The sequence below is a fragment of the Macaca mulatta genome, chromosome 6, assembly GCF_049350105.2.
Source record: "Macaca mulatta isolate MMU2019108-1 chromosome 6, T2T-MMU8v2.0, whole genome shotgun sequence".
NCBI classification, from domain to species: domain Eukaryota; kingdom Metazoa; phylum Chordata; class Mammalia; order Primates; family Cercopithecidae; genus Macaca; species Macaca mulatta.
The window spans coordinates 44332713-44345275 of record NC_133411.1 but is presented as its reverse complement, the minus strand read 5'-3'; the positions used below and the strand labels follow the sequence as shown (position 1 = coordinate 44345275).

Sequence of the window (12563 nt, the reverse complement as noted above, 5' to 3'; positions counted from 1 at the left end):
AAATGACAAACTCAACTTGTCTGGTATCAGTAACACAAATAACTACAAGAATTTATTAACAGTTGAAACTAACTGTTAACTCTTGCCTGGCCACTCACTTTTGAAGGGAATTCCTATTTGAAATATACTAAAATAAGGAAAAAAATTGGGCATCTTATGCTGAAAAAGTACGGTTTCTTTTTGTTCTTTTCAAGTACAAGTGTTGAGGTAAATTGTAAACTACTTCTTTTTTGGTTTGTTTGTTTTGAGATGGAGTCTCACTCTATCACCCAGGCTGGAGTGCAGTGGTGCGATCTTGGCTTACTGCAACCTCTGCCTCCCGGGTTCAAGCGATTCTCCTGCCTCAGCCTCCCAAAAACTGGGATTACAGGTGCATGCCACCATGTCTGGCTATTTTTTGTATTTTTAGTAAAGACAAGGTTTCACCATTTTGGTCAGGCTGGTCTCAAACTTCTGACCTCAAGTGATCCACCTGCCTCAGCCTCCCAGAGTGCTGGAATTACAGGTGTGAGCCACTGCACCTGGCTATAAACTACTTCTTAACCAGTTTTCTTATGCTTGTCTTAACTATAGGTATGACCTACTGAACTCAGATCCCTATCCCAAACAGGAATAATTAAAGAACAAGAAAAGTGCTGCTACCAGGCTTTTGTTTTGCAGAGTGCGGTAAGCCAGCTTGTATTCAGAACTGAACAGCAAGGAAAGAGATTTTAAAGGCTTATGAGGGAAGAAAAGGACATAAATCTGGCAACTGAGTATTCCAAGAGGCGTAATTTCGAGGTAGTTTTTCAAACCCATCCAAACGCCTCCTAAAGATGAAAAAAACACATAATCCCTGCCTCAGAGAGGTTGGAGACTCTTAGAAAAATGTGGGAACACTAATATGATTACTGTTTTAATGAAAAATGTAAAACAACAAATACTGAATAATAGAAGTACCTAAGTCAACCTGCTTGGCTCAGTGAGGAAAAGTTTCAGAGAACAGGTTGCTGACTCTCACCTGAGACCAGAAAGATGAGTAAAATTTTGCCAATGAACAACCGGACAGATGGCATTCCAAGAAATGAAAAGAACATATGCATAATCATGTTATTATGTGGCAGGTATGGTTTTAAGAGCTTTACACATGCCACTTCCTTAAAAGATAAATCTAAGACAGGATAAAATATTTGGAGATTTGATCTGACTCACAGCTCACTTTTCAAATAGCTCTAACCACAAGACATTTGTCAAAAAACAATCAATGGCAACTGTTTATTATTGCAGCTACTGTGGTGGCATTACAAGTTTGGGCTATCAAGAAGCTGAACAAAAACTGAAAGGAAAAACTGGAGAATGAGATATTCATAGGCGGCTTTAAAAAGCTCTGACAGGCTGGACTCTGATGGCTCTGATGGCTCATGCCTGTCATCCCAGTACTTTGGGAGGTCGAGGCCGGTGGATCACCTGAGGTCAGAAGTTCAAGACCAGCTTGGGCAACATGGTGAAACCCCGACTCTACTAAAAACACACAAAATAATTAGCTGGACATGGTGGCAAGTGCCTGTAATCCCAGCTACTCAGGAGGCTGAGGCAGGAGAATCACTTGAACCTGGTAGGTGGAGGTTGCGGTAAGCCGAGATCATACCAACACAAAACTCCATCTCCAAAAAAAAAAAAAAAACCTCTGACATATTCCAGAGAACCTAGAAGGCCATGCACATGCACAGAGCTGTATACACGTCCAGGAAAGACCTTCGCAACTCTCTACGTGACCTTGAGGTTCTGTTAACACACGAAGTAAAGGCTAAAGTAGTTGTAAACTGCTCGATGGGACACTGATGGTGTGCCCTATAAAGAGTTCCCCAACAAAAATGTGGAGATTTACTGGTTTAAGACATTTAAGAAAATTTCTGTCCAATGATCACTTTGTTCAGTAAACTACCTATGCAGAGACTTCAATGGCCATACACACAAAATACAGACTGTATAGAATTACAGGAAAGGAATTACACAAGTCCAGGAAAGTTGCTAAACCAGTAACAACAATAAAACAATGTCTGGCTCATCTAAACTAGTTCCAGTGGGATAGGAAATTAAGAAACTTCAAATACAGTATGTAGTCAAAGATGATAAACTTGCAACAGTGGAGAAGCAGATCACTGCTTTTGAGGACTATGATGTAGTCCATGGATGTGGCTGCTTTCAACAAGATCTAAAATCCATCCTGGATCGCTGCACTTAAATAAAAGCTTGAGGTTGGGCGCGGTGGATCATGCTTGTAATCTCAGCACTTTGGGAGATAGAGGCGGGTGGATCATGAGGTCAAGAGATTGAGACCATCCCGGCCAACATGGTGAAACCCCCGTCTCTACTAAAATTACAAACATTAGCTGGGCGTGGCGGCATGTGCCTGTAGTCCCAGCTACTCAAGAGGCTGAGGCAGCAGAATTGCTTGAACTCGGGAGGCAGACGCTGCAGTGAGCCAAGATCGCGCCATTGCACTCCAGCCTGGTAACAGAGTGAGACTCCGTCTCCAGAGGAAAAAAAAAAAAAAAAAAAAGCTTGAAAGATTAAAAAAAGAAACCATGTCTGGCCAAGTATGGTGGCTCATGCCTATAATCCCAGCACTCTGGGAGGCTGAGGTGGGCACATCTCTTGAGCCCAGGAGTTCAAGACTAGCCTGGGCAATATGATGAAACCCTGTCTCTAAAAAAAATACAAAAATTAGCCGGGCATGGTGGCAAGCGTCTGTGGTCCCAGCTACTTGGGAGGCTAAGGTGGGAGGATCTCTTGAGCCCGGGAGGTTGAAGCTGCAGTGAGCTGAGATTGTGCCACTGCACTCCAGCCTGGGTGACAGAGCAAGACCCTGCCTCAAAAAACAAACCAAACCCAAACAAATCATATCTGAGAGAGAGAATGGGGGTGGGGAGGTAGGGGGTGGGATCTAAATACAACTTATTTTAAAATATCCAATTTTTGGCCAGGCGCCATGGCTCATGCCTATAATCCCAGCACCTTGGGAGATCGAGGCAGGTGTATCACGAGGTCAGGAGGTCAAGACTAGCCTGGCCAAGATGGTGAAACATCGTCTCTACTAAAGATACAAAAAAATTAGCTGGGTTTGGTGGCAGGCGCCTGTAATCACAGCTACTCGAGAGGCTGAGGCAGAGAACTGCTTGAACCCAGGAGGTGGAGGTTGCAGGGAGCCGAGATCACGCCACCGCACTCCAGCCTGGGTGACAGAGCGAGACACCAACTAAAAAAAAAAAAAAAAAAAATAGATTTTTGTTTTTTTTCTTTTCATTTTGAAAACGTTTTTTTGAGATGAAGTCTCGCTCTGTCACCCAGGCTAGAGTACAGTGGCGAGATCTCGGCTCACTGTAACCACCTCCTCCCCGGTTCAAGCAATTCTCTGCCTCAGCCTCCCAAGCAGCTGGGATTACCAGGAGCCCGCCACCATGCCTGGCTAATTTTTTTGTATTTTTAGTAGAGATGGGGTTTCACTATCTTCGCCAGGCTGGTCTTCAACTCCTGACTTCACGATACACCTGCCCTGGCCTTCCAAAGTACTGGGATTACAGGTGTGAGCCACCGTGCCCAGGCCAAAAATCTAATTTTTAATAAAAAAAAGATATACGATATCTTTTTTTAAAGATATACGAATAAACAGTAAAATACAGCTCATGAACAGGGAAAAAAGTCAACAGAAACCATCCCTGTAGAAGTTTAAAAATTGCATTATTATAAACAGCCAACATATAATACTACTGCCTTTTTCTTTTCAAAGGGAACTCTTCAGAACATATTACATGCCTATCTGGCTCAAGAAACAAATCAACGTTACTGTGTTTATACTGAAAAGCACTGATGATTTTAGGTACTATTGGGATCCCAGTTTTTTGCTTTTTTTGAGACAGGGTCCTACTCTCACCCAGGCTGGAGTGCAGTGGTGCAATCTCGGCTCACTGCAACCTCTGAGTCTCCCATGCTCAAGCGATCCTACCACCTCAGCCTCCTGAGTAGCTGGGACTATAGTTGCACGGAACAATGCCAGCTAATTTTTGTATTTTTCACAGAGTTCGCATTTCGCCATGGTGCCCAGGGCCTGGTCTCAAACTCCTGAGGCCCAAGCAATCCACCCATCTTGGCCTCCCAAAGTGCTGGGATTTACAGGCATGAGCCACAACCTTCTCCAAAGTGACATACCACTCACTATCATGAGCAGCAAAAGGGCCACAGAGAACATTCTTTCAGAAGGCTCTCTTTCAAGATTTAACCACAAATCTGACATCGCCCCATCCATATGTATTTCCTTTAATCTTTTTGAGAAGAGATGGCCTGATCAGGTATATATCCTCAGAACGCATCTCTAGTTTGACATCCATGCTCAGGTCTCTGCAAGAGAGTACTGACCTAGTTTTAATTAGCATGTATCCATCTATCTATTCACAAATGTTTCCTGTACACCTGCTATATGCCAGGTGCTAAGCATCAAAGAATATATATACATACCAAGCTCTTATCAGAAAAGTTTACTCTTGAACTGTCAAACTAAGAGATGATATTTATGGACGAGTACAGTTCAGTATTCTTAGAGTTATCTAAATTTTTATCTCTTAAAAAAACTTTTCTTCAGCCAGGCACGGTGGCTCACACCTGTAATCCCAGCACTTTGGGAGGCTGAGGCGGGCAGATCACTTAAGGTTGGGAGTTTGAGACCAGCCTGGGCAACATGGCGAAACCTCTACTAAAAATACAAAACTTTGCTGGGCATGGTGGCGGGCACCTGTAATCCCAGCTACTCAGGAGGCTGAGGCAGGGAGAATTGCTTGAACCCGGGAGGTGGAGGTTGTAGTGAGCTGAGATTGCGCCACTGCACTCGAGTCTGAGAGACAGAGCACGACTTCGTCTCAAAAAAATAAGATAAAATAACATTCCAGTAGAGTCCTCAGAGAAATAAATTTGATCTTTTAACTAAACCACAACAGTGAGTTAAGATTAAATCATTGTGCCGCTATGTGAAACTGATTTTACCAAACTGTTTTGGCATCATGCCAATGATCTGTATTGAGAAACATAAAAAACAGTACCAGGAGGTAATAGTTCATACTTAAGAGTACTCATTTAGTCAGATGCCATGCTAAATGCTTTGCATGCATTAATTCATTCAACCCTCACAAATAATCAAATTCCATGTAGCAAGTACCGTTTATTACTCTCATTTGACAGAGGAGGACACAGCTGACAGGATTAAGTAACTTAATTAAGGCCACAGTGGTAGAAACAGGATATTAACCGAGGGAAACTGACTCCAGAGCTCCTGTTCTTAGTAACTATGTTACACTGCCATTATCCATTAAGTAAGGATGTTAAGGTCTCTATTCATTATAGCCTTTCATGTTTTCTCTTTTTTAAAAAACAAACAAGGTCTCACTCTGTTGCCCAAGCTGGTATGCAGTCAGTGGCGTCATCACGGCTCGCTGCAGCTACACCTTGCCAGGCTCAGGTGATCCTCCCATCTCAGCTCCTCAGTAGTTGGGACCACAGGCGTGCACTACCACAACCAGCTAATTTCTGTATTTTTTGTAGAGACAGGGTTTCACCATGTTGCCCAGGCTGGTTGTGAACTTCTGGGCACAAGCTATCCATCCACCTCAGCCTTCCAAAGTGCTGAGATTACAGGCATAAGCCACTGGGCCTGGCCTAATGTTTTCTTAATACTTCTCAGGAGAAATTTTAATACTAGGAACGGCTCCTCGGCAATTGATTTGTTCTCGGCTTCTAAGAAGGAATAACTTAACTGACTACTCTTTTTATTTGAACTAGGTGCACTTAAGAGCTAGATTTACCACATCTACTATATAGACTTACAGTATATGTTTTTGGCTATCATACTTCTACTTCTAACTTGTAATGATTATCTCTTTATTCCACCAATTTATTTCCACCTAGTTCCCTATTTTTAAACAGTATTACGTTAATCTTTGTAAGCCAAACCCTTTTTGTAGGATAAGGCTTGGTACAAACAATAACTTGAATCCAACAAAACAGTTTACAGGGATCCAGATCCTTAAAAAGCTGTCTAGACTTATTAGATATCAAAGATGCTACTTTAATATTAGCAGTTTTAACACATGAACAGAAAATCAAAGTCAAGTGAAAGATCAGTATCCAGAAAAATTTTTTATAGATCCTTAAATATTCTTAATTCTTCTGAAGAACTCCGTTCATGGCATGACACATACTATAAGTTCTTCACTAACAGAATGAACATGACTGAATGACTATCTGAACCCCATTAAAGAAATAAGTACCTGACTTCAAGGGCTTTGATAGCTTCTAGCATTTGTAGAAACTCTGCTGCTTTCCATACATCATTGGCTTCTTCTTCTCCTTGTATCATTAATTTTGCTGTATATGTGAACTCAATTAAATGGCGAAAGGCCATTTTACTAACACCTGCAAAGAAGATGTACATTAGAGCATGTAATCATATTGACCTCAAATCTTACAATGTTTAGTAAAGAAAGAAAAGCCCAGGGCTTGGAGCTTGATTAGTATTTATTTTTGAAAACTATTTTCTGGCAGAATTCTCATTAGCAATATAATAATATTGCAGCTAAATTCCAACACTACCTAGCTGGAAAATCTTAAACTAAGATTTTTCCGGAAGATTTCTTGAGGCTCTTGGAGAACAGTTAAGATTCTATCACTCAAATATATGAATTGGCTATTACATGTCAGACATGCTATATTTCTTGCCAGGGAGATTACAGCTGTGCCAACTCAGCTCCAAAATCTTCAATAGCTTTTCACAACTTAGCAAACAAAATTTAGTACCTCTCTGACTTTATTTCAAGGCCCTTCACATTATTTTCCTATTTACCTTTCCAAATTTTAAACTATATCACACACACACACTATATACTGTTTCTCAAACAAACCCTGCACTTTCTAATAGCTGACTTGCCTTTATTTTATTCATTTATTTTGAGACGGAGTTTCACTCTTGTTGCCCAGGCTGGAATGCAATAGTGTGATCTTGGCTCACCACAATCTCTGCCTCCCAGAGTCAAGAGATTGTCCTGCCTCAACCTCCCGAGTTCCTGGGATCACAGGCATGTACCACCACACCCAGCTAATTTTGAATTTTTAGTAGAGACAGGGTTTCTCCATGTTTTTCAGGCTGGTCTCAAACTCCTGACCTCAGGTGATCTGCCCGCTCAGCCTCCCAAAGTGCTGGGATTACAGGCGTGAGCCACGGCGCCTGACCTGACTTGCCTTTATTAACACCTTCCTAGTTGGATGCTTAATCATTTTATCTCTGATTATACTCATCCTACCACTCACCCCTTAAAGGTCCAACTCTAATGTCACATGTTCAATGAAACCTTTTAACATTTATTGTAATAAGAACATGAGATCTTAACACATTTTTAAGTGTACATTATTGACTACAGGTACAATGTTGTATAGATCTCTAGTTTATTCATCTTGCTCAATTGAAACTTTATGCCCATTGATGAGTAACTGCCCATTTCCTCCTCCCTCCCAGCTCCTAGCAATCCCTATTCCACTCTTTCAATCTATTTTAGATAGCTCATATGAGTAGAAGTGACTATTTTAGATTCCTCTAAAATGATAAATGGAAATACGCAGTGTATGTCTTTCCGTGCCTGGCTTATTTCACTTAGCATAATGTCCTCAAGGTTCATCCATGTGGTTGCATATGCAGAATATTCTTATTCTTAAAAGCTGAATAGTATTCCATGGGATACATATACTACGTTTTCTTTTCTTTTTTTTTTTTTTGAGACGGAGTCTCGCTCTGTCACCCAGGCTGGAGTGCAGTGGCCAGATCTCAGCTCACTGCAAGCTCCGCCTCCCGGGTTTACGCCATTCTCCTGCCTCAGCCTCCCGAGTAGCTGGGACTACAGGCGCCCGCCACCTCGCCCGGCTAAGTTTTTGTATTTTTTTAGTAGAGACGGGGTTTCACTGTGTTAGCCAGGATGGTCTCGATCTCCTGACCTCGTGATCCGCCCGTCTCGGCCTCCCAAAGTGCTGGGATTACAGGCTTGAGCCACCACGCCCGGCCTACTACGTTTTCTTTACCCATTAATCTATCGACGAGTATTTAAGTTATTTCCTCTCGTGGCTACTATAAATAGTGCTGCAATGAACATAGGAGTGCTAAAACTTCAAGATCCTGATTTCAGTCCTTTTGGATAAATGTTCAGTAAGTGGGATTGCTGAATTGTATGGTATTTTAATTTTTTGTGGAATATTCATACTGTTTTCCATAATGGCTGCACCTATTCCTACCAACATTGTGCAAGGATTCCAATTTATTTATATCCTCACCAACACTAGTTGTCTTTTGTCTTTTTTTTGAGAGCCATCCTGAAAAGCGTGAAGTGATACTTCATAGTGGTTTTGATTTGCATTTCCCTGATGACTAGTGACACTGAACATTTTTTTCATGTATCTGTTGGCCATCTGTATGTTTTCTTTGCAGAAAGGTCTATTCAAGTTCTTAGCACATTAAAAAAAAATTTTTTTAATTTTTTTTTGCATCATTTGGACTGTAAAGTTACATTTTTTAATTGAGTAGATTTTTTTTTTACGATCAGTTGTGGGAGTTTCTTATATATTTTTGGGATTCACTCCTTATCATTTATTTGGTTTTGCAAATATTTTCTCCCATTCCTTAGATTTCCTTTTCACCCTCAGTTGTTTCCTTTGCTGTACAGAAGCTTTTAAGTTTGATGTAGTCCCACCTGTCTTATTTTCTGTTGTTGGCTGTGCTTTAGATGTCACATCCACGAAATCACTAAAAACGACGTCATGAAGCTTCCCTTCATGTTTTCTTCCAGGAGATTTACATTTTTTGGTCTTATGTCTAAGTCTCTAACTCATTTTGAGTTTTTTTCTTTTTATGGTAGAAGACAGGGGTTCAATTTCATCTTTTTGCATGTGAATACCTAGTTCTTTCAACATCATTTGTTGCAGAAAATATTCCTTCCTTATTGTGCATTCCTGGCATCCTTGAAGATCAGTTGACCATATTATCTGCATGGATTTATTTGTGGGCTCTCTATTCTGCTCCATTGGTCTGTATGTCTCTTTAAGCTAGTCCCTTTGATTATTGTAGCTCTGTAAAATATTTTGATATCAAGAAGCATGATGCCAGCTGGGCACAGTGGCTCATGCCTGTAATCCCAGCACCTTGGGAGGCCAAGGCTGGTGGATCACCTGAGGTCAGGAGTTCGAGATCAGCCTGGTCGATATGGTGAAACTCCATCTCTACTAAAACAAAAGAAAAAAGAAAAAAGAAAAAAAATTAGCTGGGGGTGGTGGCACCCACCTGTAATGCCAGCTACTTGGGGGGCTAAGGCAGGAGAATCACACGAACCAGGGAGGCGGAGGCTGCAGTGGGCCAAGATTACACCATTGCACTTCAGTCTGGGCAACAGAGTAAAACTTCCTCAAAAAAAAAATTAAAAAAGTATGATGCCTCTAGCTTTGTTCTTTCACAAGACTGATTTGGCTAGTCCATGATTTTCTGTGGTTCCATATGAATTTTAGAACTGCTTTTCCTGCTTCCACAAAAAGAAAAAAAAAAAATCCCATCAGGATTTTGAGAGGGACTATAGCGAACCTGTAGCACACTTTCTGTAATACAGGCTGGATATGCCTCATATGAAAAGTTTGGGATCTCAACTGTTTTGGATTTTGAAATATTTGCACTATACTTGACACAGGTTGAGCATCCCAAATCTGAAAATCCTGAATCCAAAACGCTCAACAAGCATTTGAGTCATGTTGATGGCTCAGAAAGTTTCAAATTTTGTAACAGCTCAGATTTTTTTTTTTTTTTTTTTTTTGAGACCAAGTCTCATTCTGTTGCCCAAGCTGGAGTGTAGACGTGCGATCTCAGCTCACCTCAAGCTCCACCTCCCGGGTTCAAGTGATTCTCCTGCCTCAGCCTCCCGAGTAGCTGGGACTATACAGGCACGCATCACCATGCCCGGCTAATTTTTGTATTTTTAGTAGAGAAGGGGTTTCACTATGTTGGCCAGCTAGTCTTGAACTCCTGACCTCGTGATATGCCTGCCTTGGCCTCCCAAAGCGCTGGGATTATAGGTGTGAGCCACTGCACCTGGCAAGCAGTTGAGATTTTCAAATTTGAGATGCTCAATCTGTATGGACAATTTAACAATACTAAGTGTTTTAAATTCATGAAGATCTATTAAGTGTCTTTAGTTTCTTTTTTGAGAAGGAGTCTCGCTCTGTCGCCCAGGCTCGAGTGCAGTAGTGCGATCTAGGCTCACTGAGTAGTTGGGACTACAGGCATGGGCCACCATACCCAGCTAATTTTTGTGTTTTTTTTTTGTTTTTTTTTTAAATAGAGACAGGGTTTCACCATGTTGTTCAGGCTGGTCTTGAACTCCTGACCTCAAGCAATCCACCTGCCTCCACCTCTCAAAGTGCTGGGATTACAGGCGTGAGCCACTGTGCCCAGCCCAATTTCTTTAGTTTTATGGTTCTCAGTATTGCATGTATCTCACCTAAGGAGGTGAAAGGTTAAGCTTACTCTTATTTTATTCTTTATGGTGTCAATATAAATGGGATTGTTCTCCTAATTTCCTTTCCAGATAGTTCATTGCTAGCGTATAAAAATGCAACTGATGGCGGGGCACGGTGGCTCATGTCTGCAATCCAACACTTTGGGAGACTGAGGCGGGTGGATCACCTAAGGTCAGAAGTTCAAGACCAGCCTGGCCAAAATGGTGAAACCTCGTCTCTACTAAAAATACAAAAAGTTAGCTCAGTGTGGTGGGAGGTGCCTGTAATTCCAGCTACTCGGGAGGGTGAGGCAGGAGAATCACTTGAATCCAGGAGGTGGAGGTTGCAGTGAGCCAAGGTTACGCCACTGCACTCTAGCCTGGGCTACAAGAATGCAACTCCATCTCCAGAAAAAAAAAAAAGCAACTGACTTTTGTATGCTGACTTTGTATCCTGCATCTTTACTACATTTATTAGTTCTAGTAGTTTTTTGTGGTGTCTTTAAAGTTTTCTATATATAAGATGTCACCTGCCAAAAAAGACTGATTTCTTCCTTTCTAATTTGGATGGTGTTTACTTCTTTTTCTTACCTAATTGCTCTAGGGAGGATTTCCAGTACTATATTGAAGTGATAAGAGCAGGCATCCTTGTCTTGTTCCTTGATCTTAGAGAAAAAAGTGTCAGTTTTTCACCGTTGAGTATGTTAGCTGTGGGCCCTTATTACATTGAGATAATTTCCTTCTATTCCTAGTTTGTTCAGAGTTTTTACTGGGAAATGGTATTAAATTTTGTCCAAGGCTTTTTCTTCATCTATTGAGATGCTCATGTCATTTTGCTTCTTTATTGTTAGTATGGCATATCACATCAACTAGTTTTCATGTTGAACTATCCTTGCATCCTAAGGATAAATCTCACTTAGTCATGGAATATGATACTTGTACCTTGCTGTTAGAATCAGTCTGCTAGTATTTCACTGCAGAGTTTTGCATCTATATTCATCAAGGATATTGAGCTATAGTTTTCTTTCTTGTGTCCTCTTTGTCTTGCTTTGGTACTGGGATAATGCCTACCAATGAATTTGGAAATATTCCTTCCTCTTCAGGTTTTTTGGAAGGCTGTGACAAGGTCTGAAATTAACTTTTCTTTTAACATTTCATTGAATTAATCAATGAAGCCATCTGGTCCCATGCTTTTCTTTGTTGGAAGGTTTCTGACAACTGATACAAGTGCTATAGCAATTGCAGGTCTGTTCACACTTTCTATTCCTTCATTATTTAATCCATTTATGCCTAGTGTTCCATTATTTGAACGCTAAGTGTGTGGGAGTTATTAATATCCTACTGCTCAGGGGCATAACCAAGGTCTGATTTTTCAAATTCAAAAAATTGCAATTTCAGGTATAAATGGGTTAACCATGAAACATTCTTTAATTACTTCTCCAAGACTCAATTCTATAAACTGTACCCACTCTGATAATGACAGTTCATGGACATCTCTTGACTGTAAACTACTTGAGGAAAAAGATTTTTGATCTGTACACTCACATCACAGTACCTAACAGTGCCTCCTAAAATGGAGGAATATAAAACAGGAATAAATCAATAAATACTGAAGTCACTTTCTCTTTTTCTTTTGAGATGGAGTTTCGCACTGTTGCCTGGGCTAGAGTGAAATGGCATGATCTTGGCTCACTGCGACCTCCACCTCCCCAGATGAAACGATTCTCCTGCCTCAGCCTCCCGAGTGGCTGAGATTACAGGTGCCCAGCACCACGCCTGGCTAATTTTTTGTATTTTTAGTAGAGATGGGGTTTCACTATGTTGGCCAGGCTGGTCTCAAACTCCTGACCTCATGCAGCCTCCCAAAGTGCTGGGATTACAGGTGTGAGCCACCACGCCAGGCCTAAAGTCACTTTCAAAATTATGCATTTATCATTGATACTTTTGACAGTTTTGTGTTTAAAATTTAATCCTAAAGTCATACTCTGTTTATGTCTCTCAATGCTATGTATTATT

The 12563-nt window shown here is 41.1% G+C and overlaps 1 protein-coding gene across 30 annotated transcripts in view; it reads right to left on the bottom strand.

The window, feature by feature from the left end:
• ZNF131 (zinc finger protein 131) overlaps window positions 1-12563 on the bottom strand; it is a 54163-nt gene that overhangs the window by 29352 nt on the left and 12248 nt on the right. For 16 of the 30 annotated variants that reach the window (XM_078004705.1, XM_015139988.3, XM_028849431.2 and 13 more), the window contains exon 4: window positions 6297-6441. The exons of the other annotated variants lie outside the window; for them this stretch is intronic. In XM_078004705.1, the coding sequence (XP_077860831.1) occupies window positions 6297-6441 (145 nt within the window). The remainder of the gene's footprint in view (window positions 1-6296; window positions 6442-12563) is intronic. 30 annotated transcript variants of the gene reach the window in all.